Source organism: Ailuropoda melanoleuca, chromosome 8, assembly GCF_002007445.2.
Source record: "Ailuropoda melanoleuca isolate Jingjing chromosome 8, ASM200744v2, whole genome shotgun sequence".
Lineage (NCBI taxonomy): Eukaryota > Metazoa > Chordata > Mammalia > Carnivora > Ursidae > Ailuropoda > Ailuropoda melanoleuca.
The window spans coordinates 63,928,140-63,952,673 of NC_048225.1; the positions used below are offsets into that span (position 1 = coordinate 63,928,140).

Below are 24,534 nucleotides of genomic sequence, written 5' to 3' on the forward strand. Positions count from 1 at the left end.
CACCTGGCCAGTTGTAGGATGGAATTATCAGAGCAGAGAATCATAAGACCTACATGAGGATAAAGAGACTGGAATGGAAGTGAAAAATATTTTAGCTTTATCCATATTTGAATTTTAATGTATTTATTTGATACATTATTAAAGATAATCATTTCTTTGATCCTATTCCAGTAGTCTAAAAGAGATGGGGAGGGACACTTTTTAAGAGCTTTAGCATCTGACGCTTTCCGCCTTGTCTTAGTCCCTTGTCTTAGTCCATTTGGGCTGACGTAACAAAATACCATAGATGGGGTGGTTTAAACAATAGACATTTATTTCTCACTGTTCTGGGGGCTGGGAAGTTTAAGATCAAAGTGCTAGCAGGTTTGGCTTCTGGTGAGAGCTCTCTTCCTGGCTTGTGGATGGTCACCTTCTCACTGTGTCCTCACATGGTGGAGAGATGTTAAACTCTGGTCGCTCTCCCTCTTTTTGTAAGGACACTAATCCCATCACAGGCCCACCCTCATGACCTCATCTAAACCTAATTACCTATCAAAGGCCTCACTTCCAGTATTGTTGCATTGGGTGTCAGCCTCAACATTTGAATTTTAGGGAAACACAAACATCGACTCTGTAACACCAATTGTGATTGGGTTGGACAGAAGAAGATGGGATCAAGCAAATTTTGTAAGAGATGAGGAACTTTGGACAGTGGGTACCTAGTGGTTTTATTAACTAGATTAGGGAATAAGAGAAGCAACAAGTGTGAAAAGAAGGTGTAGATTAGATTATGTTGACTTTGAAAATCATGTGAGACATCCAGATGGAAGTATCTAGTAGACCACTGAAATTTCACTCAGGCACATAGAACCAAAGACTGGGAAAAATAAATACATTAGGAAGTCATTAGAACTCAGGTCATAGTGAAAGATGTTCAAGTTGATGAGATTGGTAGGGCTAATGTAGGGAGGAGAGAGAGCAAGAAAAGGATGAATTAGAGAAGACTAACATGGAAATGACACTCAAAACTCAAAAGAGAAAAGAATAGAGAAGAGGAAAGCTGAGATAAATCATATTACAAAGGCCAATCTTAGAGAAAGTTTCAAAAATAAAGGAGAATTGGATAAAGATAAACCATCAAATATCAAGAATTGAAAGTCATCCTTTGAATTTTAAAATTAGGAGGTTTCTATTTATTTTGACATTAACCTAGTCAATGAAAACAGAACCCAGATTATAATAGATTGAACAGTAATATGAAGGAAGGGTTTGTGAATACAGGGATGTGTTTGTAATAAGAACCTTTGCATTTCATCTTAGCTGAACCATCAGTAAACCAAAATTAAATCATAAATCTGCAATTTTGTTTTAGACTTGCGTTGGTGTGATGTTAGTAGGCCCAACGTGTGGAGGAAAGACAACAGTCAGAAGAATTTTAGAAAGAGCGTTAACACTATCACCAGTTGAAGACTTCCTATCAAGTAAAGAAAGGGCATCTATTTCACAGGTAAATACTAAGTAATATGTCTCTATTTCTTCAATCTTACTTTATTCCTCAGTAACATTTTATGTCCTGTTTATATAAGTATGTTCTTGTTAAATTTATGCTAGGAATTTTGTAGTTAGGAGTCATTGTAGTAAATAGGATTTTTTTTTTCATTTGAATCTCAAACTAGTAATTACTAGTAATTACTACTACTAAAATCCGTGGAATTATATATTTATTTTATATTTAGTCACCTTCATGGACTGGTAATGTTAAATTGTAATTGTTTTTATAGGTGATCAATTGAATCATCTTCAAATGAATATAATTTGGTCTCTTTTGCAATATTTATATAATTTATATTTTTATTGCAGTGATTAACCCTCCAAAACAGTGTTAAACTATAATAATATCTTGTTTCTTTTCTTTTTTTTTTTAAAGAATTTATTTATTTATTCGACAGAGATAGAGACAGCCAGCGAGAGAGGGAACACAAGCAGGGGGAGTGGGAGAGGAAGAAGCAGGCTCATAGCAGAGGAGCCTGATGTGGGGCTCGATCCCGGAACGCCAGGATCACACCCTGAGCCGAAGGCAGACGCTTAACCTGTGCCACCCAGGCGCCCCTTGTTTCTTTATCCGAAATACAGTTAATATTGCTACATTTAATATGGTATTTGCTCTTTGTGTATGATAGTCTTTCATACGCCGGGAATTTTCTTCCATTCTCATTATACTTTGGTTTTGATTTTTGGAATTTATGAAATAACTTTTCAGAATCTATTTTTTATATTTTAATAGGTTAATAAGTTATGTTGGTAGATTTGTTAATATTAAATTATCCTGGAATTCCTAGAATAACTCTGACTTTTTCATATATATATTTTTTAAATGACTAACATTTTTATTTCATTTTTTCCAAATTTTTATTTAAATTCTAGTTAATAGGGGCGCCTGGGTGGCACAGTCGTTAAGCGTCTGCCTTCGGCTCAGGGCGTGATCCTGGCATTCCGGGATCGAGCCCCACATCAGGCTCCTCCGCTATGAGCCTGCTTCTTCCTCTCCCACTCCCCCTGCTTGTGTTCCCTCTCTTGCTGTCTATCTATCTCTGTCAAATAAATAAATAAAATCTTTTTAAAAATAAATAAATAAATAAATACTAGTTAATAGCGTAGTAACACTTTCAGAAGTAGAATTCAGTGGTTCATCACTTATATCTAACACCCAGTGTTCATCATGACAAGTGCCCTCCTTAATGCCCATCCCCCATCCTAACCCATCCCCCACCAAACTCCTTCCATCACCCCTCAGTCTGTTCTCCCTCATTAGGAGTCTCTTACGGTTTGTTTCCCTCTTTTCCCTCCCTTCCCATATGTTCATCTGCTGTTTCTTAAATTCCACATATGAGTGAAATCAGATGGTATTTTTATTGAATATAAAGTTAGATCCCGATAAATAACGTGTCCTTTAGTTGTCTTACTTAAAGGCTCAGCTGTCGTTATTCCACAAGTTTTAGAAAATCAGGTTCTCAGTTCTGCAGTTGCTTGTTTCAGGTGGCATGCAGTTTCTTTCCATTTTTAGCTCTTTCTTTCAATAAGTAAGAAAATGTGTCTTCTTTTCTGTAGTTCGCAATGTATGTCTTTCTCCTCCTCGATTATATGTATTCCAAAGTATTTTATTCTTTGGATGCTAGTATAAATGGACTTGAAATTTCTTAAATTTTGTTGTTGTTCAAGTGTGTTCATTGCTGCTATATGGGAATGCAACTGATTTTTGTGTGTTGATCTTATATCCTGCAAATACGCTGGTTCATTTATTAGCTCTAGTAGTTGTTTTGTAGATTCTTTGGGATTTTCTATATATAGAATCATGTCATATTTAAATGGAGATAACTTTTACTTTTCTCTTTGCAGTTTGGATGCTTTATTTATCACCTAATTACCAGGCTAGGACTTTCAGTGCAGTGTTTAATAGCAGTGGTGAAAATGGGAATTCTTTCCTTGTGCCTGATTTTAGGGAGAAAGCTTTCAGTCTTTCACCACTGAGCATGGTATCATCTGTGGGTTTTTCATAAATACCCCTGATTATAGTAAGGAAGTTCCTTTCTATTTCTAGTTTGTTGAGTGTTTTTACCGTGAAAGGATGTGAAACTTTATCAGATGTTTTTTTCTGCCTCTCTTTATGTGATCATGTGGTTTCATTTGTCATATTAATATGCTATATCACATTGATTGATTTTTGTTGTTGTTGTTGAACCCACCCCTCCATTCCTAAGATAAATCTAATCTGGTCATGGTGAATCATCCTTTCAATGTGCTGTTGCATTCAGTTTGCTAGCACTTTCTTGAGGATTTTTGCATCTCTATGCGTAAGGGATACTGGTGTGTCCTTTTCTCATGGTGTCTTTGTGTGGATTTGGTATCAGGATCATTCTAGCCTCACAGAATGTGTTAGGAAGTATTTTTTCCTTTTCTGTTTTTTTGCAAGAATTTGAATAAGGTTGGTGTTAATTCATTTTCATGTGTTCGGTAAAACTCAGCTACCATCTGATTTGGCACTTTCTTGGAGATTTTGATTACTGATTCAGTCTCTCTGCTTGTTACAGATCTGTTGAGATTTTCTGTTTCTTCTTGAGTCAGTTTTGATAATTTTTGTTATTTCTAGGAATTTGTCTGTGTCCTGTAGATTACATAATTTGGCATACAGTCATTCATAATGTTTTCTTATAATCCTTTTAGTTTCTGCAAGGCACTAGGAATGTCCATACTTTATTTCTGATATTAGTTGTGTCTTTTTAAATTTAATAATTATTTCCTTTTTTATTGAAGTATAACTGACATATAGTATTATATTGTTTCAGGTGTGCAACGTAGTTATTTGACATTTATATATATTATGAAATGATGACCTCTAGTCTAGTTACCATGTCACTATGCAAAATTAATACAGTGTTATTGACTGTATTGCCCATGCTGTGCATTGCATATCCATGACTTATTTTTTATATGACTAGAATTTTGTACCTTTTGATTCCTTTCAACTATTTTGGTCCCCCTCCCAATACATTTCCCCTCTGGCAACCACCAATATATTCTCTGTATCTATGAGTCTTGGGTTTTTGTCTTTTAGATTCCACATATAAGTGAAATCATGTGGTATTTGTCTTTCTCTCTCTGACTTACTTCCTGAGCATAATTCCAAGATTATTCTTGGCTTGTCTCTTTCTCTCTTTTTCCCTTTGCTGATGTGTTTTGTTTCTTAAATTCCGCATATAAGTAGTGTATAGAATTGTTGAGCCACTATATTGTACAACTGAAACTAATATAACACTGTATGTTAACTACACTAGAATTAAAATGAAAAAAAACAATATTAAGTCTTCCAATCCATATATGTATATATTTTCTAGATATAAGTCCCTTATTAGGGACTATGATTTACAAACCCTTTCTTTCAGTTTTGTGGGTTGTCTTTATTTTCTTGATGGTATCCTTTGAAACACCAAAGTTTTTAACCTTGATGAAGTTCAGTCTATTTTTTCCATGTTGTTACAAATGGAAAGATTTTATTCTTTTTTTTTAATGTTTTTTTATTATATTATGTTAGTCACCATACAGTACATCCCCGGTTTCCGATGTAAAGTTCGATGATTCATTAGTTGCGTATAACACCCAGTGCACCATGCAATACGTGCTTTTATTCTTTTTTTAATGATGAATAGGATTCCGTCATATATATATATACACACGTGTGTGTGTATATGCGTGCATGTGTGTGTATACACACCACATCTTCTTTATCCATTCTTCCATCAGTGGACATTTAGATTGCTTCTGTATTTTGAACATTGTAAATAATGTTGAAATGAACATGAGGGTGCATATAACTTTTCAAATTAGTGTTTTTGTTTTCTTCAAATAGATACCAAAGAGTGGAATTGTTAGATTATTAATTAATGATCACAAATTATTAGGGTCTCTTTCTTTGGAGTGAAAGACCTCTCCTAAAACTCTTTGGTGTTAATAGTGCAAAAAATTTAAATAATTGTACTATAGTTAGTGCCTTTAAGAAACCACACTGGATTTTTTCAGATTTCAGGAAGAAAAGGAAAAGTAGATATTTGTGTTTTAAATCCGAAGTGTATCACTGTTGGTGAACTATATGGACAACTGGATCCTAATACTATGGAATGGACTGATGGATTATTATCAACAGCAGTTCGAAATTATGTATATTTTAACACTGCAAGGAACTCAAAGAAAGACAGCGATTTCGGACTGAAATCAAGAATCTCAGATGCATCTAATGTAAGTTAATATAGAAGGATTATTTTTATTTGACTATTGTGGATTACTTCATTGTTAAAGATTGATATTTAAGCATTATTAGATACTTACCAGTATAAAAGTAAATTTAAAAATTATTATGATCAGGGGCGCCTGGGTGGTGCAGTCATTAAGCGTCTGCCTTCAGCTCAGGGCGTAATCCCGGAGTTCTGGGATCGAGCCCCACATTGGGCTCCTCCGCTAGGAGCCTGCTTCTTCCTCTCCCACTCCCCCTGCTTGTGTTCCCTCTCTCGCTGGCTGTCTCTCTCTCTCAAATAAATAAATAAAATCTTTTTAAAAAATTATTATCAGTTTAAAAAGGAGAAAAATTAGAAGCTATGAAAAAACAGAAAATATGACACTGGGTTTTAAAATGGTTGGTAAACAATAAAATGAAAGATACTGGCTTTTAAAGTAGCACAGAGTGGGTTAAGTGTAAGCAGAGGGTGATCTAGGGATTCTGTCACCACCAGTATGTCTTACAAATTAATGAGTATGAAAATACTTCACTGGAAAAGTGAAAAAGTTTTTGATACAAAATTCTTCACAAAATCAACATAAATAGCAAACAAAAATTTGAATGTTGTAGTCTCATTAGTTATAAGTAGGAATTACTAGTAAATTTCATTAGCCAAAATGTATTAACAGACGAATGGCATTTAAAACCAAACAGTTAAAGATTTTTTTTAAGTTTTTACTTAAGTTCCCGTTAGTTAGGGGCGCCTGGGTGGCACAGCGGTTAAGCGTCTGCCTTCGGCTCAGGGCATGATCCCGGCGTTAAGGGATCGAGCCCCACATCAGGGCTCTTCTGCTGTGAACCTGCTTCTTCCTCTCCCACTCCCCGCTTGTGTTCCCTCTCTCGCTGGCTGTCTCTATCTCTGTCAAATAAATTAATTAAATCTTTAAAAAAAAAAAAAGTTCCCGTTAGTTAATAACATAGAGTGTAATATTAGTTTCAGGCGTACAGTATAGTGATTCAGCCCTTCCATGCATCACCCCGTGCTCATCACGACAGGTGCACTTTTATCCTGTTTCCCTGTTTCCCCTGTCCTCCCACCCACCTCCCACCCAGTGACCATCAATGTGTTCTCTAGAGTTAAGAGTCTGTTTCTTGGTTTGTCTCTCTCTTTCTCTTTTTTTTTTCCCTTGCTCATTTGTTTCTTAAATTCCACATATGAGTGATGAATAGAGTTGTTGAGCCAGTATATTGTACACATGAAACTAACACTGTATCTTAACTATACTAGAATTAAAATGAAAAAAAAGTATTAAGTCTTCCAATCCATATATATTTTTTTTTCTAGATGCAAATAACCTTATCAGGGACTATGATTTACAAACGCTTTCTTTCATTTTGTAGGTTGTCTTTATTTTCTTGATGGTATCCTTTGAAACACAAGTTTTTAACCTTGATGAAGTTCAATCTATTTTTTCCTTTGTCACTTGTTTTTTGATATCATATCTGAAGAAAGCTTTGCATAATTCAAGGTCAAAAGACTTTACTCTATGCTTTATTATAAGAGTTTTATGGTTTTCACTTTTCTATTTAGGTCTTTGGTCTCTTTTGGGTTGACTTTTGTGTCAAAGGGATCCCAATTCATTCTTTTGCATCCGAATATCCAGTTGTTCCAGAACTATTGTTGAAAAGACTGTTCTTGGGGCGCCTGGGTGGCACAGCGGTTGGGCATCTGCCTTCGGCTCAGGGCGTGATCCCGGCGTTACGGGATCGAGCCCCACATCAGGCTCCTCCGCTATGAGCCTGCTTCTTCCTCTCCCACTCCCCCTGCTTGTGTTCCCTCTCTCGCTGGCTGTCTCTATCTCTGTCAAATAAATAAATAAAATCTTTAAAAAAAAAGAAAAGAAAAGACTGTTCTTTCCCACATTGAATTGTCTTGTCACTCTTGTCAAAATCAACTGATTGTGAATGTAGGGATTTATTTCTGGACTCTCTGTTCCATTAATCTTGACGTCTATCCTTATGCAAATGCCACACTTGATTACTGGAGCTTTGCACTAAGTTTTGAAATAGAAAGCTAAAGTAGTTTTTCAGACCTTGACAAATTGATTCTAAAATGTACATAGAAGAACCAAGGTCCCTGATATTCCTGAATAAAAAAACAAGGGGAAGAATCTGGGTGGTGAGATCTGCCAGAGGTCAAGAATTATTATAAAATTGGAGTACAACAGCGTGCTATTGGTGCAGAAAAAGATGGCGGTTCTGAACTACTCTGTGCCTATGACATAATGTAAAAATGTGTAGAAAAAACAACTGAATTTTGTAGAGAAATTGATAAATCACATCCTAGTGTGAGATTTTATTGCATCATTCTCAGTAATTGATAGAGAAGGAATATGCTAAAGTGGCTGTGATTAAATTCTTTATGCTAATTACCACCAGTTAGAAATGGAAATAGGAAAAATTCTGCTAACAGTGGCAAAAATCTATAAAAAATACATTGGAATAAATGTAAAAGAAAGGAACTTGTCATGGGAGGGTGGCAGCGAGGGAGGCAGGAATACCTATACCAAATTAATATATGGATATAATGTCTTTCCAAGCAAAATCCCACTTTAAAAAAAAGTGAATTAAATGACTTTAAAGTTCATTAGGAAGTATAAATGTTCCAAGAGTTCAAAGAAAATCTGGGCAAAAAACCATAGCGCTTTATATTTCTGAAATGTTCCCTATTAATTTTAGAACAAATCCATACTGTAACCAAAACAGTGAGGTGCACAATATAATGCAGTGCCATAGTTAGTAATACGGTGTTGGATATTGGAAAGTTTGTAAGAGAGCGGGTCTTCAGAGTTCTCAGCGCAAGAAAAAAATGTTTACATATGCGTAGTGATGGATGTTAACTAGACTTACTGTCATGATCATTTCATAATCTACACAAATACTGAATTCATTATGTCACACAAATGAGACTAATGTAATGTTGAGTGTTGAGTATATGTCAGGAAAAAAAAAGAAAGGTAGCACTTTTCAAAACCTGAATAAAAACCCTGGAAGGTGCTAACACAGAAACGGAACCAGTCAGAGTCCAGAAACATATTCAGACATATATAGGAAATTAATATACAACTGAAGTAATATTTCTAATCAGGAAAAGCATTCTTTACTCAATTCATTGTTTATATAGATTGCTATTTTGTGATGTGAAAACATAGAAAGACCCTTACCTCATTCCCTACCCGGAAATAAATTTCCAGGGGTGACTGGGTGGCTCTGTGGGTTAAGCTTAGGTTGTGATCCCCAGGTCTTGGGATCAAGTCCCACATCAGGCTCCCTACTGAGCAGGGAGCCTGCTTCTCCCTCTTCCTCTGCCTGCTGCTCCCCCTGCCTGTGCTCTTGCTCTTTGTCAAATAAAGGAAGGGAGGGAGGGAGGGAGGGAGGGAGGGAGGAAGGAAGGAAGGAAGGAAGGAAGGAGAAAATTCCAGATGAAATAACCAACTAAATATAAAAATAAAATTATAAAAACATAATAATATTTAGGGACATATTTGTAGAGTTAGGAAGACCTTAACTAAAACTGGGAACCCAAAAATCATAAATGGGAGATAAAATTATTTGACTGTAAATATAAGAAAACAATTTTTTAATAGTTGCAACAAACAGCTTCTATTAAAGCAAACCACAGTCCGGAAGAAAACTTACAGCATCTTACAGGAGTGAGTTAGTATCCTTGCTATAGACGAGGTGCTATAAGAATAGAACAAATAAGAAAGGATGGAAGACTCAGGAGATGAGGAAGGCTATGACTAGAACGCTGATCGAACACATGAAAATTGTCAAGTGACATATGAAAGACCCACAGCCTAAGTATTAGTCAAAAAATAAAAATTGTAGCAATGATAGGTTTCACATTTTTCTCACCAAGTTTTCACAACCTAAGAATATCAGTAGCTAAACCATTTGGTATTAATGAAGATGTGGAGAAACAAACATTCCTACATCTTGTTGGTGGAAGTATTGTCACAAACTTTCAAAAAGAAATCCAATAGAATTTATTAAGGATTAAAATCCAGATAACATTTGACCCACAATCCCACATTTTTTAAAAATCTAGGGAAAGAAATGCAATAGCACGTAATGACTTATGTACAGGGCTGTTAAGTGCAGACTTATAGAAATAATCATTGGAAATATCCCTGTACTTGGTCCTCTCCCTGACGAGCCTTGAGAATGAGAAGTGGCTGGTTACTGTCTGTTGGGTTGTGAGGCCCTGGCTGAAACACGGGCCTCACTCCTGTGTGTGGTCTCTCTCTGGAGCCCACTGGCTCTCGTGTTTCGTCGGCTTCCCTGACTCTTGGGGGCAAAGAAAACCAGGGCTAGTCAGCGGATTTTATGGGACTCGACCCTGTTGAGGAGCTAAATAATAAAGTCCCCCAGATAATTAAGAGTTAACTGTATGCATAGATCAGAGTTTCTCAGAGATTTGTGTGAGAACAACCTGTATTTGTATCACCTGGGGAGTATAATACAAAGGGGGATTCCTGGACAACACTGCAAACCGATTCCATCAGAATCTCCAAGGATGAGGTGTTAGAATCTGTAGTTTAGCAGATCCTGGAGGTAATTCTTCTGTGCCTAAAATTTTAAAACTACTATGAAGGAGGGGGAAAATATGCACCAAAATATCAACAGTGATTCTTTATAGATGGTGGAAATTCAGAGAACATTTGATTCCTTTGTGCTCTATGTTATTATTTTAATGTTATACGAGCATGTACTGGGGGCGGGGGGGAACAACCAAAAGAATTCTCTAAAAGAAAACGGCCTGTATTCACTCCTCAGCTAAGCCAAACTGCTCTGGTTACGGGGAGGTCTTTCAGGGACAGAGCCTTCTGCCTTTTCCCATTTTTACTCTCAAGAGCATATTGGTATATCCATTGGAACTAGGAAGTGTGGTCAAATTAACATTATTGATTACATATTTTAGGTTTTCAAACTCGATTTCTCTGATGCGGCAGATACTGACATTAATATATTTGAGAAGGAGGTGGAGAAAGACGTTAACATTCCAGAAAGTCAGAGTAAGTGTTATTTGATTCAATAAAGTGATTATGAGCTTTATTTCTATTTTTAAAAACATTTTTGATGAGTGATATTTTGTTCTTGTACCATATTTTTTCCGTGTTTATTTAGAATTTGTGTATTAATCATATACTATGGTATATTCATCTATAATTCTGTTATAGAAGTGGTAGGTCTTGTGTAACCCTTTCAGTTTATAAATGAACATTAATCTCTCAAGAGAACCGAGTAGATATTAAAGGTAGAAGTAATACTGTGTGGAAACCTACAATAGTGTTGCCTCTGAAGTGGAACTCGAGACAGTCTGCCTGTTCCCAGGCCAAGTACTACAACCAAGCATACTCCTCTAAGAAGGATTGCACACCTACTGTGTGCCACTCTGCGGTGTGCAGGGAATGGGCAGCGGGGGCGGGGGGTGATCCTGCTCCGGAGGAGTGGGCAGGGTGCTGCTGGAGCCCCCCCCCAAAGTGCTTTCATGGCTCCAGGGTGGCCCTCTAGCCACACATTCGCCAGCCAGATATGAGCCAGATGCTGAAAGAGGCTTCTGCTGTTGCTTCTGCGTTTCGAGAAGCCCTCGATTGTTGTGTGGCACTCTCTGGTGTGCAGGTTGGAGAGCACAGTCCTTGGGCGCAGCAAGTTCCCTTCCAGGGTTTGAAGACAGGCCCGAGTCACGTGTTTCAGCCAGTCTGACCATCTGCCTCCTGGCTGTCCTCCCTCTTCTGCTGGGCTCTCATGTCCTTCAGGTGGCTCACTACTTTCCATGTCCACAGTGACCCACACGTCCCTCCCCTAGCTTGACCAGTGGGTTTTCTAGAACTGTGGACCAGGGTGCTTGCCTGTAGCTATGGAAAGAGGAGTAAATGGGGTCACGGTGTGAACTACTCTGGAATGCATTTGACTCTTTCTTCGAAGGGCATATATTTCCCTTTCCTATTTTCCAGAGGCAGCATATCCAAACAGTGCTCTGGGGGAAAGGGGAGACTCACAAACCATAGCATTATGAAAAGAGAAATCCCTGGATCTCCAAAATTTAAAGGCTAATATTGAAATAATGTTTAAAGAATTACTAAGTTTATAGTATGGGTAGTTATTTTTATTTAATAAATAGTAGAGACTGCATAAAAACATATTCAGCCTAGTGTTTTCTAGGATATCTAATTCCAGATAGACAATTTGTAAGATTGTAGTAAAAGAAAACAGATTATTCTCAGTTACATCAAAAATACCTTTCTCTGCAGACTACAATTGGCAGTGGATTATTTTAGATGGTCCAGTGGATACCTTCTGGGTAGAAAACCTAAACTCCATGCTGGATGATACTAGAACATTATGCCTAGCAAACAGTGAGAGAATAGCCTTAACTAATAAAATACGAGTGATTTTTGAAGTGGACAGTCTCTCTCAGGCCAGTCCTGCTACTGTCAGCCGATGTGCAATGGTCTACATGGTAAGTTTCCAAAATCAAATTTCATAAAGAAAATGTATTGTTTATTCATTATCTACAGCATTTTTGATGAATGTTTTATCGTTACCCCTGGATTCGGCAGGGTGATCGCGGTAGGTCAGTTTTGTGTCCCCTGAAGCCTCCTAACCCAGAAGGCATGTGAGCGTAATTACGGTGTTTAAACCAGTCCTCCTGTGCTGGAACGTGCGTGTTCTCAGAGCTGTGAGCGAGTGGCGCCTTCTAGACGGCATGGGCCGCGGCCTCGGTTATTTTTCCGTAGAGGAACCGCTGCCCTGAAGCCTTTTCGCACGGACTCTGTGACCCTTCGGACCCGCGGAGCACAGCCCCGTGGTGAGAGGGGTGGACGACACAACAAAGACTAGGTTTCTTCTCTCCAGGAAATTAAGTAGTAGCCGCGACCCGCCCTGTGTCCTGTAGCAAAGCAGATGCTGCCTTCCCCGCAGCACGTACACGTAACCTCAGCGCTCCTCCCTCCACGTAATGCCCCGGGTGCTTGTTGTCGTGTAAGACCGTGGTTACAGTCACAAATCCGAGACAGGTCACTCTTTTTTTTTTTTTTTTTAATCCAATCAATTAACATATAACATATTATTAGTTGCAGAGGGAGAGGTCAGTGATTCATCAGTTGCATAGAACCCCCAGTGCTCATCGCATCACGTCCCCTCCTTAATGCCCATCCCCCAGTTGCCCCATCCACCCAGCCCCCCTCCAGCAACCCTCAGTGTGCTTCCTATGATTAAGAGCCTCTTGCAGTTGAGACCAGTCATTTTTTAAGCTGTTTTGATCAGTTGCACTTTGATGAATGATGATTCTGAACCATATTCTGCCAGGGGCAGTGGTGAAGTAAAGAGATGCTAAGAAAGAAGACGGACACTGTATTTTTCTTCATTTATGTAACATCTTGTGCTTTATGTTGTTAGGATCCTGTTGACCTGGGATGGGAGCCTTATATGAAGTCATGGCTTTCAAAAACTTCTAAAATTATGAGTCAAACAGGAGTGAGTTGTCTTGAATTCATGATTAAAAATAGTGTTGCAGACGGACTACAGTTTATAAAGAAGCATCAGAAATGTCAGCCGTTTCCTGTCCAGGACGTAATGATTGTTATAACTCTGTGCAGAATTCTTGATGCTTTCTTTGACTTCATGGGTAAAAATGGAGGCTTTGGAAAATGTGAGTTTCCCCCCCTTATATTAGTGGTCTTGTATCTCACCTCATCAATGCCAATTATTCATCGCCTTTTACTGAGTTTTATAAAAGAAAACAAAGAAAGAAAGACCAGGAATTTCTAGTCTATTTGAACCAACAGCAGACATGCACATGGAACAAACTAAAAACCATTTATAAAGGAGCACATCAGTAAAGTAAAGTAATATCATATGTTGAAGGGTCACAAGAAAAATGAGTAGAAGGAATCAGAGGGTCTCTATTAGGGAAGAATGCTTTTGGTATGTTTTAAAGATTCTTAGAAAGAGTGGGGGGAAATGTGTCCAGAATCTTAGGCGTAAATTGTAATCATGCAAAGGTGTAACGTGGAAAGTAGTGTGAGGTGAGAGCAAAAGATTCAGAAAACAGTGTAGCATTATGGGTAAAGGTGTGGTCTCTGGACTCAGGACGCCTACCTTCAGACACTGGTTCTGTCTGGCTCCCAGTGAGACGGGTAATTAGTACAGGCTCCCAACTCTGCCTCCAAAACCCGGTTTGAGATCCATCAAACTAACAGCCATTGTGAGAAATCCCTGGGGCGACAAGATGGCTAAGGTCCTAGTTGGGGGTAGCAGCATTCCTGAGGGGAAGAGACCTGGATACCGTGACTGGGAGACTATTTAGCTTGGGCCTCTCCCCTTCTCACAGCTCTGAGCGGACCGTCGACCTTCCCTTTGCCAGTCAGCACCACAGCCCAGCTAGAGGCAGCAACAACATCGCGTGTTGGCAGTGAAGCCTGACTAGGTTCAGGAACAGCTACAAGCTTATTTCTTCCCAGGGCCAGTGCCCTTCACATCTTGAAGTCTAAGTGTTTAAGAGGGAGAGACAGTGTCAGCGTGGATACAAGTTGTTAGCACACAACTTTCCTGCCTTGAAGAGTGGCCACTTCCTCTCCAGATGCACAAGTCTAAATTCGTCAGAAGCAGAAGCCAGGGAAATGGGAGTACTAGAAACAAAGCAAGAAGGAGTTAAGAGAAGGAACATAATAAATGGGTTGGATGCTGACGTGGTTAGCTGGATGACAGCTCACTCCAGGGGCTCTCCCGGGTCACACAGCAGGAGGCGCTAAGGAGAGGAAACACCGCCTCTGTGTCTGTGCGGACTTCAGTAGAACTAACTAGAAGTATAGTCATTTACATAGTATACACATATGTGTATGTTTAGCTGTGTGTGAGGGTGTGTATTTAGTTGAAAGATGAACACAAGTTGAAAGTTTAGCATCCATATTACAGAACCTCCAGAAAGAAATTTTTTTAAATAAATAGAAGGGAGGAAATATTTCAAGAAGTAATTACCAAGGTGTTCTAGAATTTGAGAAAATGTAAGACCTAAGATTGAATAGGATCCTGGAATATTAAATAGGTCAAGAAAGTAAAAACCCACACCTAGAAGTATTATACTGATATATTACGTACCCCCCCCCCGGCCCCGCCAGTTCTTGGATGCTCCGTTCTTTTGGTTTGTGGGGTTTTCTTTTCTTTTTTTCTTCGTATTTCAGAATAACTTTTGTTGATTTATAATCCAAGTCACTGATTCTTTGCTGCATTCAGTCCACTGGATAAGCCCATTGGAAGAATTCTCATCTCTGTTAGTGTGATTTCTATTTCTAGCATTTCCATTTGACTCTCTTTTTATAGTGCTCGGTGGTCTGCTGAAATTTTCTGTTCATTTTATGTCAGATGTTTTAACAGTTTGTAGTTGTTTTAAATCCCCAACACCTGGGCCATGTCTGGATCTGTTCTATTGACTGCTTCGTATCTTGGCAACAGGACTCTTTCTCATATTTTTATGTCTCATGTTTTATTGAACGTCAGATATTGTGGGGTAAGGAATAGAGACAGGTATATTGAGTTTATACCTGGAAATGGTTACACCTTTTGTTCTGCCAGATTGTTGAGTTAATGGTGGGGAGGATGGAGTCTGTATGGACCAGGATTCAGCTTTTATTGTTGCTTATAGGTACCTTCGGTGCACCAGACTCCAAAGTCTCTGCTCCCCCATGTCCCCTGGCAATAGACGGCTGCTGTTGTTCCTTGGTGGAAGGCTCACAGTGGGAGCAGGGGTGATTTCTAGGTTCTCCTGCTCTAGCCCCAGTCTAAGGCAGGCTCTGGGCACCTGAGCCTCGGGCATGGGGGTTCTCAGCAAAGAAACAGTTTGTTGTGATTTGAGACTATCTTAGATGAAAGGGAGATTCTAAGAAATTCCAGAATAAAAAGCCGACAGGTTTATAAGAACAGTTTAACACAAGATTTCTCAACAGCAATACTGATTAAGGGGAAAAAATGATGTATTATCTTCAAAGCATTTTATATTTGGCTAATTAAGCATATTCTCAGATATGCAAAGCCTGAAAAAGTTTAACACACAGGATTTTTGGAGTAATCCAGTACTGCAAGAAATGGATCAAGGAGAATTATCTGAGATATGGAAGTTAGATGTGATTAAATAATTCAGTAAAACTTAATGCAGCCTAAGTAAGCAAAGAACACTTCTCAAAAGTATGAACATAAAAATCCAGAACAAAATTTCAGATAATTTCAACATAAAGTGCATAGGAAGGGAAGGGAAGGAGTTGGCAGTTCAAAGAAAGCTGAGAGAGAACGATTACCTGCATTGTTTGAGGGAAAAAAAAGCGAAGTCTAAAAAGTGATGGAGAAAAATAAACAAAGTATAATCTTAATGTGTTAAGGGTAAGCCACAGAATAATAATAAAATCCACAGAGGGGTGCCTAAGGGTTCAGTAGGTTGCATCCGACTTTTGGTGTCAGCTCAGGTCACGGTCTCAGGGTCATGGGATTGAGCCCTGATTGGGCCTCTGCGCTCAGCAGGGAGTCTACATGAGATTCTCTCCCCTGCCCGCCCAGTCACATTTGTTTTTTTCTCTCTCTTTCTCTCTCTCCCCAAAAGTAAATAAAAAATCTTCAAAAAAATAATAGAATAATAGAATCCATAGCTTTAAGTATGCAAAGTAATGTTCTTTACAAGAGAAACCAAAAAGAAAGAAATTTGAATAACAAAAAAATTGATCCAACTTTAACAATAATTATGGTAATATAAAGGAGTTAAACTCCCTCTTTTAAAAGGTAGAAACTGATTTCAATTTTTTTGTAGTTTCTTTTTTTTATTTCAAGTTTTTATTTAAATTCAAGCTAGTTAACATAGTGTAATACTGGTTTCAGCTGTAAAATTCAGTGATTCATCACTTATCACCCCCAGTGCTCATCACAACAGGTGCCCTCCTTAATCCCCATCACTGATCTAGCCCATCCCCCCCCCACCTCCCTCCATCTGCCCTCAGTTTGTTCTCTATAGTCAAGAGTCTTTCATGGTTTGCTTCCCTCTCTCTTTTTTGAAACTGATTCAATTTTAAAACAAACAAATACTAATAATTTCTACAAGTATCATCATTAAACCAAAAGAATACAAATGGAATAGCCACTTTGGTTAAACAGTTTGGCAGTTCCTCTAATGTGAAGCATAGTTACCATTTGACCCAGCAATTCCACTCCTAAAAAAATAAACCCAAAAGAAATGGAGATGTGTCCATGCAAAAAGTTGGACACAAAGGTTTATAACACCATTATTCATAATAGCCAAAAAGCGGAAACAACCCAAATGTCTGTTAAATGGATAAAGAAAGTGTGGTTTATCCACACGATGTACATTATTGGGCCATAAAAAGAAAGGAAACATTGATACATGCACAGCAGGGATGAACTTGAGGACATTCTGCTCAGTGAAAGAAGGCAGTCACCAGCACCACATCCTGCAGGGCTCCGTTTGTAGGAAATGTGCAGAATAAGTGAATCCTAAGTAGGCTGTGCTTGCCGGGGGTTGGAGGAAGGAAGAAATAGGCAGTTCTGCCAGTGGGTATAGAGTTTCTTTTTGGAGCAATGAAAACATCCTAAAATTATAGTGGTAATGTCTGCACAACTCTGATTATACTAAAAACCACTGAATTGTGCATTTTTAAAGGGGGAATTCTATATTATATGAGTTACATCTCAATCTATTATTTATGAAGATGGACGTGGAATGGTTGGAATAAGGGGTAGAAATAAGATACATAATGTAAATATACATGAAAAGAAAGCCAAGTTGTCAACTTAAATATTAGCCCAAATTTTATTTGAGCATGAAAATTGTCTTAAGCAATAAAAAGATTAAGACCTATTAAGAACATATTAGAGATATATATCCTGGATTATGATACATACACACATACATGGGGGGGAATATATAAACAAAGACAGAAGAACTAAGTGTTGAATAAGCAAACCAGTAATTACAGATACTCTAGCAGTCCCTCTTGGGAGGCCTCCCAGGTAGCACACACGGAAATTCTTACATCCTGCACCTGAAGGGAAATGAAAGCTCAAGACCAGGACTTGGTCATCAGAATGGCCACACTTTAGAAAATGTTAATGACCAACCCTGACACTCAGGGTGGAGGCATCTGAGCAAACATCACCCCAAATACCGAAACCCCCAGATTCAGTACTCCAAAGCATTTGTTACTAATAAGTTCAGTGCTGGTGGCTCTGGAGACCAGAGCTGACAGTAGAGGTGACCTTTACTGAACTAGTCTCACTAGAAGGGCTAATGTTGCCCTTCCTGCCAGAAACTGGAATTCAGCTAAGCAAGGCTGGGGGAGGCAGAGATGATTTTCAGAGTTATTAAGTAATTAGTAGAATAAGATATTAAGATAAGTTATTCGTAGATAGTAAGATATTAGTATCTATTAAATAGTATTAAATATTATCAGATTAGAGATTAGATTGTATTAGATATTAGTAAGATATGTATCTAATATAAGATATTAGATAGTAATATATTAAGATAAGTTATTAGTAGAAGGTACCATCCCTCCGGGCAGGATGTATGGGCCACCAACTAGGTACCATCAACATGTATCATGAGAAGAAGTCCAGAAGGTTAAGAGTAGCTGCCTCAGTAGTAAGTCATGATCTCCTGCCTGTTTCCAAACCCGAGCAGCTTTCAGGCCCAGAACTCATTGATTAAGGAGGAGGCTGGGACCTTCTGCAATATCATGGGAAGTATTTCTTTCTTTCTTTTTTTTTTCCAAGATTTTATTTATTTATTTGACAGAGAGAGACAGCCAGTGAGAGAGGGAACACAAGCAGGGGGAGTGGGAGAGGAAGAAGCAGGCTCCCAGCGGAGAAGCCTGATGTGGGGCCCGATCCCAGAAAGCTGGGATCACGCCCTGAGCGGAAGGCAGACGCTTAACAACTGCTCCACCCAGGCTTCCCTCATGGGAAATATTTCTAAAAATAATTACAGTGGTCCTTCTTCAAAGAGGACTGCAACCGTTTACTTGAGTGACTTACACTAGGGAGAGAGGACCGCTCAATGTTTAGAACTGTTGGACACAGGGTCTGACTGATACTGATACCCAGAAACCTAAGGCGTCTTCATGCTCCCCTTCCATCGGAGTGGGGCCTGTGAGGGCTAGGTAATGAATGCAACAGGGAATCTTGACCAGGGTTCAGTTTACTGAAGTGGGAATTAAGAATTCCATTGGGAATTAAGGATTTAAATTTTTAATGCTATTCTTAAGTTTTAAAATCTTAACTTCCTGTTGTTTATTGCTGATACATAGAAATACAATTGATATTTTATACTGATAAAGACATGAGTACTGTATTTCCAATCGTGTGCATTTTATTTCTTATCTTTGTCTTATTGTACTGGGTAGGACCTCCAATACAAAGTTCATAGATGTTTTGAGAGCAGACATACCATTTTCCCCCCAATCTGAAGGAGAAAGCATTCATTTCTCACCATTTCTGTGTCATTTTAGCCATAGGTTTCTTTCATAGACGTCCTTTATCAAGTTGATGAAGTTTCTTACTGTTTCTAGTTTGCTAAGAGATTTTCTTGATCACGGATAGTGGGTTTTTTTCCTGCATATATTGAGATTATTAAATTTTTTAAATAATGAGTTTTCTAATTTCCTTTGTGGTTTATTCTTTGTCCTGTGGTTGTTTAGGAGTGTGGAGTTTATTTCCAAGTATGTAGGGACTTTCTAGATGTCTTTTTGTTTTGTTTTTAATTTCTAGTTTAATTTTTCCTGTTGTAAAATACACTTTGCATGATTTCAGTGCTTTACGTTTATTGAGACTTGTTTGATAGCCAGAAGTTCTCTACCTGGGGGATGTTCGTGTGCGCTTGAAAGCAAGAAGTATTCTTCCTTTGTTGGATGAAATGTTCTATAAGTATCAACTTAGTCTAGATGATAGTATTTCTCAAATTTTCTATGTCTTTTCTGATTTCCTTGCTCCATATTCTATCAGATGACGAAAAAGGAATATTAAAATCTCCAATTGCAATTGTGATTTGTCTCTGTATCCTTTCAGTTCTGTGAGTTTTCCCTTTGTGTATGTTGAAGCTGTTATTAGGTGTGGACGTTTAGACTTGCTATCTCTTCTTGATGCATTGAATCCCTGGTTAATTATTTCTTTCTCTCTGGTAATTACCTTTCTCTAAGATCTACTTTGCCTGATATTAACATAGCCACTTCTGCATTTTTATCAACTTCTGTGGTACTGCTTTCCATCCTTTCACTTCTGACCTATCTATGTTTTTGCATATGAAGTGCCTTTCCTGTTGACAGAATGTATTTGGTCGTCACTTTGTTATCATCTGATGGTCTCTGGCTTTCAGGTGGAACTTTCAGACCATTTATTTAATATGTAAGGTTATACATTACATAACAAATACATAAATACAAGAGCACTTTGAGAGACTAACAAAATGTATTCAACAATACAAAAAATAACCAAACATAACTTCTAAAATAATACATATAGTCACCGAATGGAAAACTGAGCGGATGGGCTAATACTGACTTAGTTTTATCTGATGCTGAAAAGGGAATGAGCAAACCAGGATGTAAAAAAGATGGCACTATGACAGGGAAGATTGAGACAGAGAAATTCTCACATATATTTGTTTGGAGTTCTAGAAAAATCATAAGGAAAAGGCTATATACAAAAAGTAAATGGGTGAGAATTTTCCAGAACTGGTCAAGTACATGTATTCTCAGTATAGAAGTTGAAACACATCTCAAGCAAGACAAATAAAATGAAGCACTCACCTACATTTACCATCACGAAACCACTGAGCACCAAAAACAAGAATACATTTGAAAGGCAGAGAAAGAGGACAGATTACCTACTAAAGAATCATAACTAGATTGACAAAACACTTTTCAACAACAAAAATGGAAGCCAGAAAACAATCTAATGTATAATAGGCTGAGGAAAAAAGTAACTATTAATTCAGAAGTGGTAGCCAGCCTTCCATTTTAAAATGCTGGTAAAAGAAAGACCCTTGGATTTTCAGACAAGGATTTGAGAGAGTCCACCACAACAGACCATAACTGAAGGCACTTCTGAAGTAGACACTTCAGGTAGAAGGAAAATGATCTCAGAAGGAGTATTTCAGGTTAAAGAAAAAACATGAAAAACGGAGATGATTTAGACAAGATAAATGACAAAAGTAGCACAACAGGTCAAAAGAATAAACATTTTAGTAAATTGTGTTGGATCAACTAGTTATCCGTATTTTTAAAAAAGAGCTTATTGTCTCACATTATACACAAAAATAAAATAAGTCTCAAGTAGATTAAAGCATCTAATTGAAAAAAAATTGCACTTGAGAACTTTTAAAAGGAAATATAGTAGAACATATTCATGATATTGAATTGATGGTGGACTCCTAATATACAAAATTTCAGGGAAAGATAGGTGTATTTTTGTGTAGAACAGTCAAGACTATGTGTTTCTCAGACAGCATCAAAAGTTTGAAAGACAAGCCCCAGATTATAACACATATAAATGAACAAAATATTACCCAGTGTCCAGGTTGTCTGAAGCATATGGATTAAAAGCTACACGTATCCACACACATGATGTTCCACGAACCTAAGGAGTAGAGTAAAGCAAACTGTGGAAGTACCTACATTTGACACCATTCATATAAATTTTTTAAATCATATAAAGTGAAACTGTATATATTTTAGGGATACATATTACTGAAATTATTTTCATCGCTCATGACAATAACAAACCAATTCGGTCTGGTAGCAGTATCTGCAGGAATCAGCAGGAATGTGACCTGAGAGCTGCAGCCAGAGGTGGCGGATTCATCGGTAATGCTTCACAGCGTAACCCAGAGGGAGTCTGAAAAATCACTGTTCAGTTTTTATACTTTTTAGATACTGTGACTATTGCACAGTAAGTGTTTTTTATGAAATGTATAACTCATTCTATGGAGTTAAAACAGATCAACAAAAACAGTGATCAAAATAATTAAATTTAAGAAAAGGGGAAAACAGGAAGCCTGTTTAAACACTGCAAATAAAATGATAATACAAAATATATCACTGATTGCAGTGAAGATAAAGATTCTCAAAATTGAATTTTCAACCTTACTATAAAAGACACACTTAAATCATAATGAAATGAAAATTGAAAAGAAAGTAATGGGGGCAACCTGGGTGGCTCATTCGGGTAACTTTCTGCCTTCTGCTCAGATCATGATCCAGGTCAGGCTCCCTTTTCAGTGGGAAGTCTGCTTCTCCCTGTCCAGCTCATTCTCTCTCTCTCTCTCTCTCTCAAAAAAAATCTTTATTAAAGAAAAAGTAATGGAAAACATACACAAGAAAGCCATTAGCTGTACTTGCACATATGTGTTATATGTACATATTCATCTATGTGTGGGTTGGCAATAGTAACAGGAGACAAAAGGAGTGGTAAGCTAAAAACATTGAAGGGACAAAGGAAGGGCATTTTGTGTTGATAATTGTAACTATCCACTAAGAAAGTACACAATTATGAGCATTTTTGCAATTAACAACATGTCCTCAAAATATTTAAATCAAAAACTAACAGAATTGTAGGAAATTGTCAAATCCACAATCATAGTAAAAATTTTTTTTGATGATTTGACATTTACTTAAGTCCAATTTTATTGAGAAATAATGACATCCAACACTGAATAAATTTAAGGCATACAGCACGATGGGTTGATTTACATCTGTTGTGAAATGATTACTACACTAGGTTCTCAGTTAATATCCATCTTCTCATATAGATACAATAAAAATAAAAGGAAAAAGAAAAAAATTGCTTTTTTTCCATAAAGTTTTATTCTCATGGTTTTCCTTCTTTTTTTTTTTTTTTAAAGATTTTATTTATTTATTTGACAGAGGCAGCCAGCGAGAGAGGGAACACAAGCAGGGGAGTGGGAAAGAAAGAAGCAGGCCCCCAGCGGGGGAGCCCGATGCGGGGCTCGATCCCAGAACGCTGGGATCACGCGCTGAGCTGAAGGCAGATGCTTAAGGACTGCACCACCCAGGCACCCCATCATGGTTTTCCTTTACCATTTCAACAGATTTGTTTTCTGTTGTCTTGCAGATTTTAATTGTATTTTCCCAATTTTTTAAAAAAGGGGTTTTTTTTAGTCAGAAAAAAACAAAGCATAAAAGGACCAACAATATTTTAAACAAAAAGTCATAAAAATTACAACCATCCTCATCAGTTGATTTAGTTCTATGTAATTGTTGTTGATCTTGATCTTTTGGTATCAGTTTTATGAATTCATAAGTTTTTAAATCAGAGTTCTGTAAATTCTTAGTCAATTCAGTGGTATGATCTTAGCTATCAGAACCCAGTCCTCAGTCGTCTTTTCTGCGTCTCTCCTGGAACATGAAGCATTAGAGGAAAACAACTGTCTGTAAGTGACAAAAGACTTAAAAACAGCTGTGGTTAAAGATCTGATGAGAGTTCATTGTCATGCATTGACAAGGAAATTTGATTATTTTTGTGATATCTTAATTTAAAAAATAAAATGATTGATAATATACTAAGCCACCAGATTTCTAGGAATTCCATATAATTTTTAGAATATTACATTAATAATATACATCTGTTTATAACCTAAAGAAAATTTAGTATCACTTTTATTTGATAATGCTTTCTGTGTAATTTAATGTATCAAGTAAATATAATTAGTTGAATATATCTCTTTTATAGGGAGAGATAGCAAATCTTTTGAGATGGTCCAGGGACCCTCTGTAAAAATCTCAAAGTTATTTCAGGGTCAAAAAAACTTCATTTAGAGTTTGATTTGGGGGAAGTTTATCAGAAGTTTCACAAAGTTTTAAAATACTTGATTAAAGAGGATCATATCATTGTGAAACAATATTTAATTATTAATTTAACCAAAGAGACAAAGACTTGAGGCAAATACAAAAAGTTGTAAAAAACTCAGCTCTTTTACTAGAGAAGACTCAGTTTTCTTAAGTAATCAAAGACGTGATAAAGACAACATGAATCTCAGTAGATTATTTTGGCAAAACATCAATCACTGTTTTCTTTTTCTTTTTTTTAAGGTTTTTAATTTTTTGTCAGAGAGAGGGCACACAAGCAGGGGGAGGCAGAGGGGGAGAAACAGACTCCCCACTGAGCAGGGAGCCCGATGCGGGACTCTGGAATCACGGCCTGATCGGAAGGCAGATGTTTAACAGACTGAGCCACCCAGGTGTCCCCAGTCATTGTCTTCTAGACAGATTACTTAAAAAGTAAAGAAAAACCTCATATAATCCTATCAAGAACAAATCAATAGTCCCAGAAAACTTTGTCCTTTGAACAGATGAAAGAAAATTAAATTTTAGTTTCACATAAGCTCATTCTTGATATTAAAGCTTATTTTTAAGACAATTAAATAGAGATCTTTTATAAATTAATTTTGACAGTATCATCTAGATATAGAAAAATGTTATCCATACATGGCATATATCCACACACATACGTGAACATACAGACAGACACAGAGCCTGTAGCTCCAAGAGTGAACTTTATCCATGAATCCGGTACAACAACACACAGCTCACTAGTTGATAAAGAACAGTTGAGTTCCAGTTGTGTCTGTGGCAGATCGAACGAGTGTCTGGAAGGGTAGAGGAGAAGCAGGTGTGAAAGCCACCTGGGTCACAGGGGTCTTCTCACAACCA

General features: G+C 37.5%; 1 protein-coding gene across 1 annotated transcript in view; it reads left to right on the forward strand.

The window, feature by feature from the left end:
- DNAH14 (dynein axonemal heavy chain 14) overlaps nt 1-24,534 on the forward strand; it is a 363,900-nt gene that overhangs the window by 174,508 nt on the left and 164,858 nt on the right. The window contains exons 38-42 of the mRNA XM_034667630.1: nt 1,352-1,486; nt 5,554-5,769; nt 10,731-10,824; nt 12,064-12,272; nt 13,211-13,463. Of these exons, the coding sequence (XP_034523521.1) occupies nt 1,352-1,486; nt 5,554-5,769; nt 10,731-10,824; nt 12,064-12,272; nt 13,211-13,463 (907 nt within the window). The remainder of the gene's footprint in view (nt 1-1,351; nt 1,487-5,553; nt 5,770-10,730; nt 10,825-12,063; nt 12,273-13,210; nt 13,464-24,534) is intronic.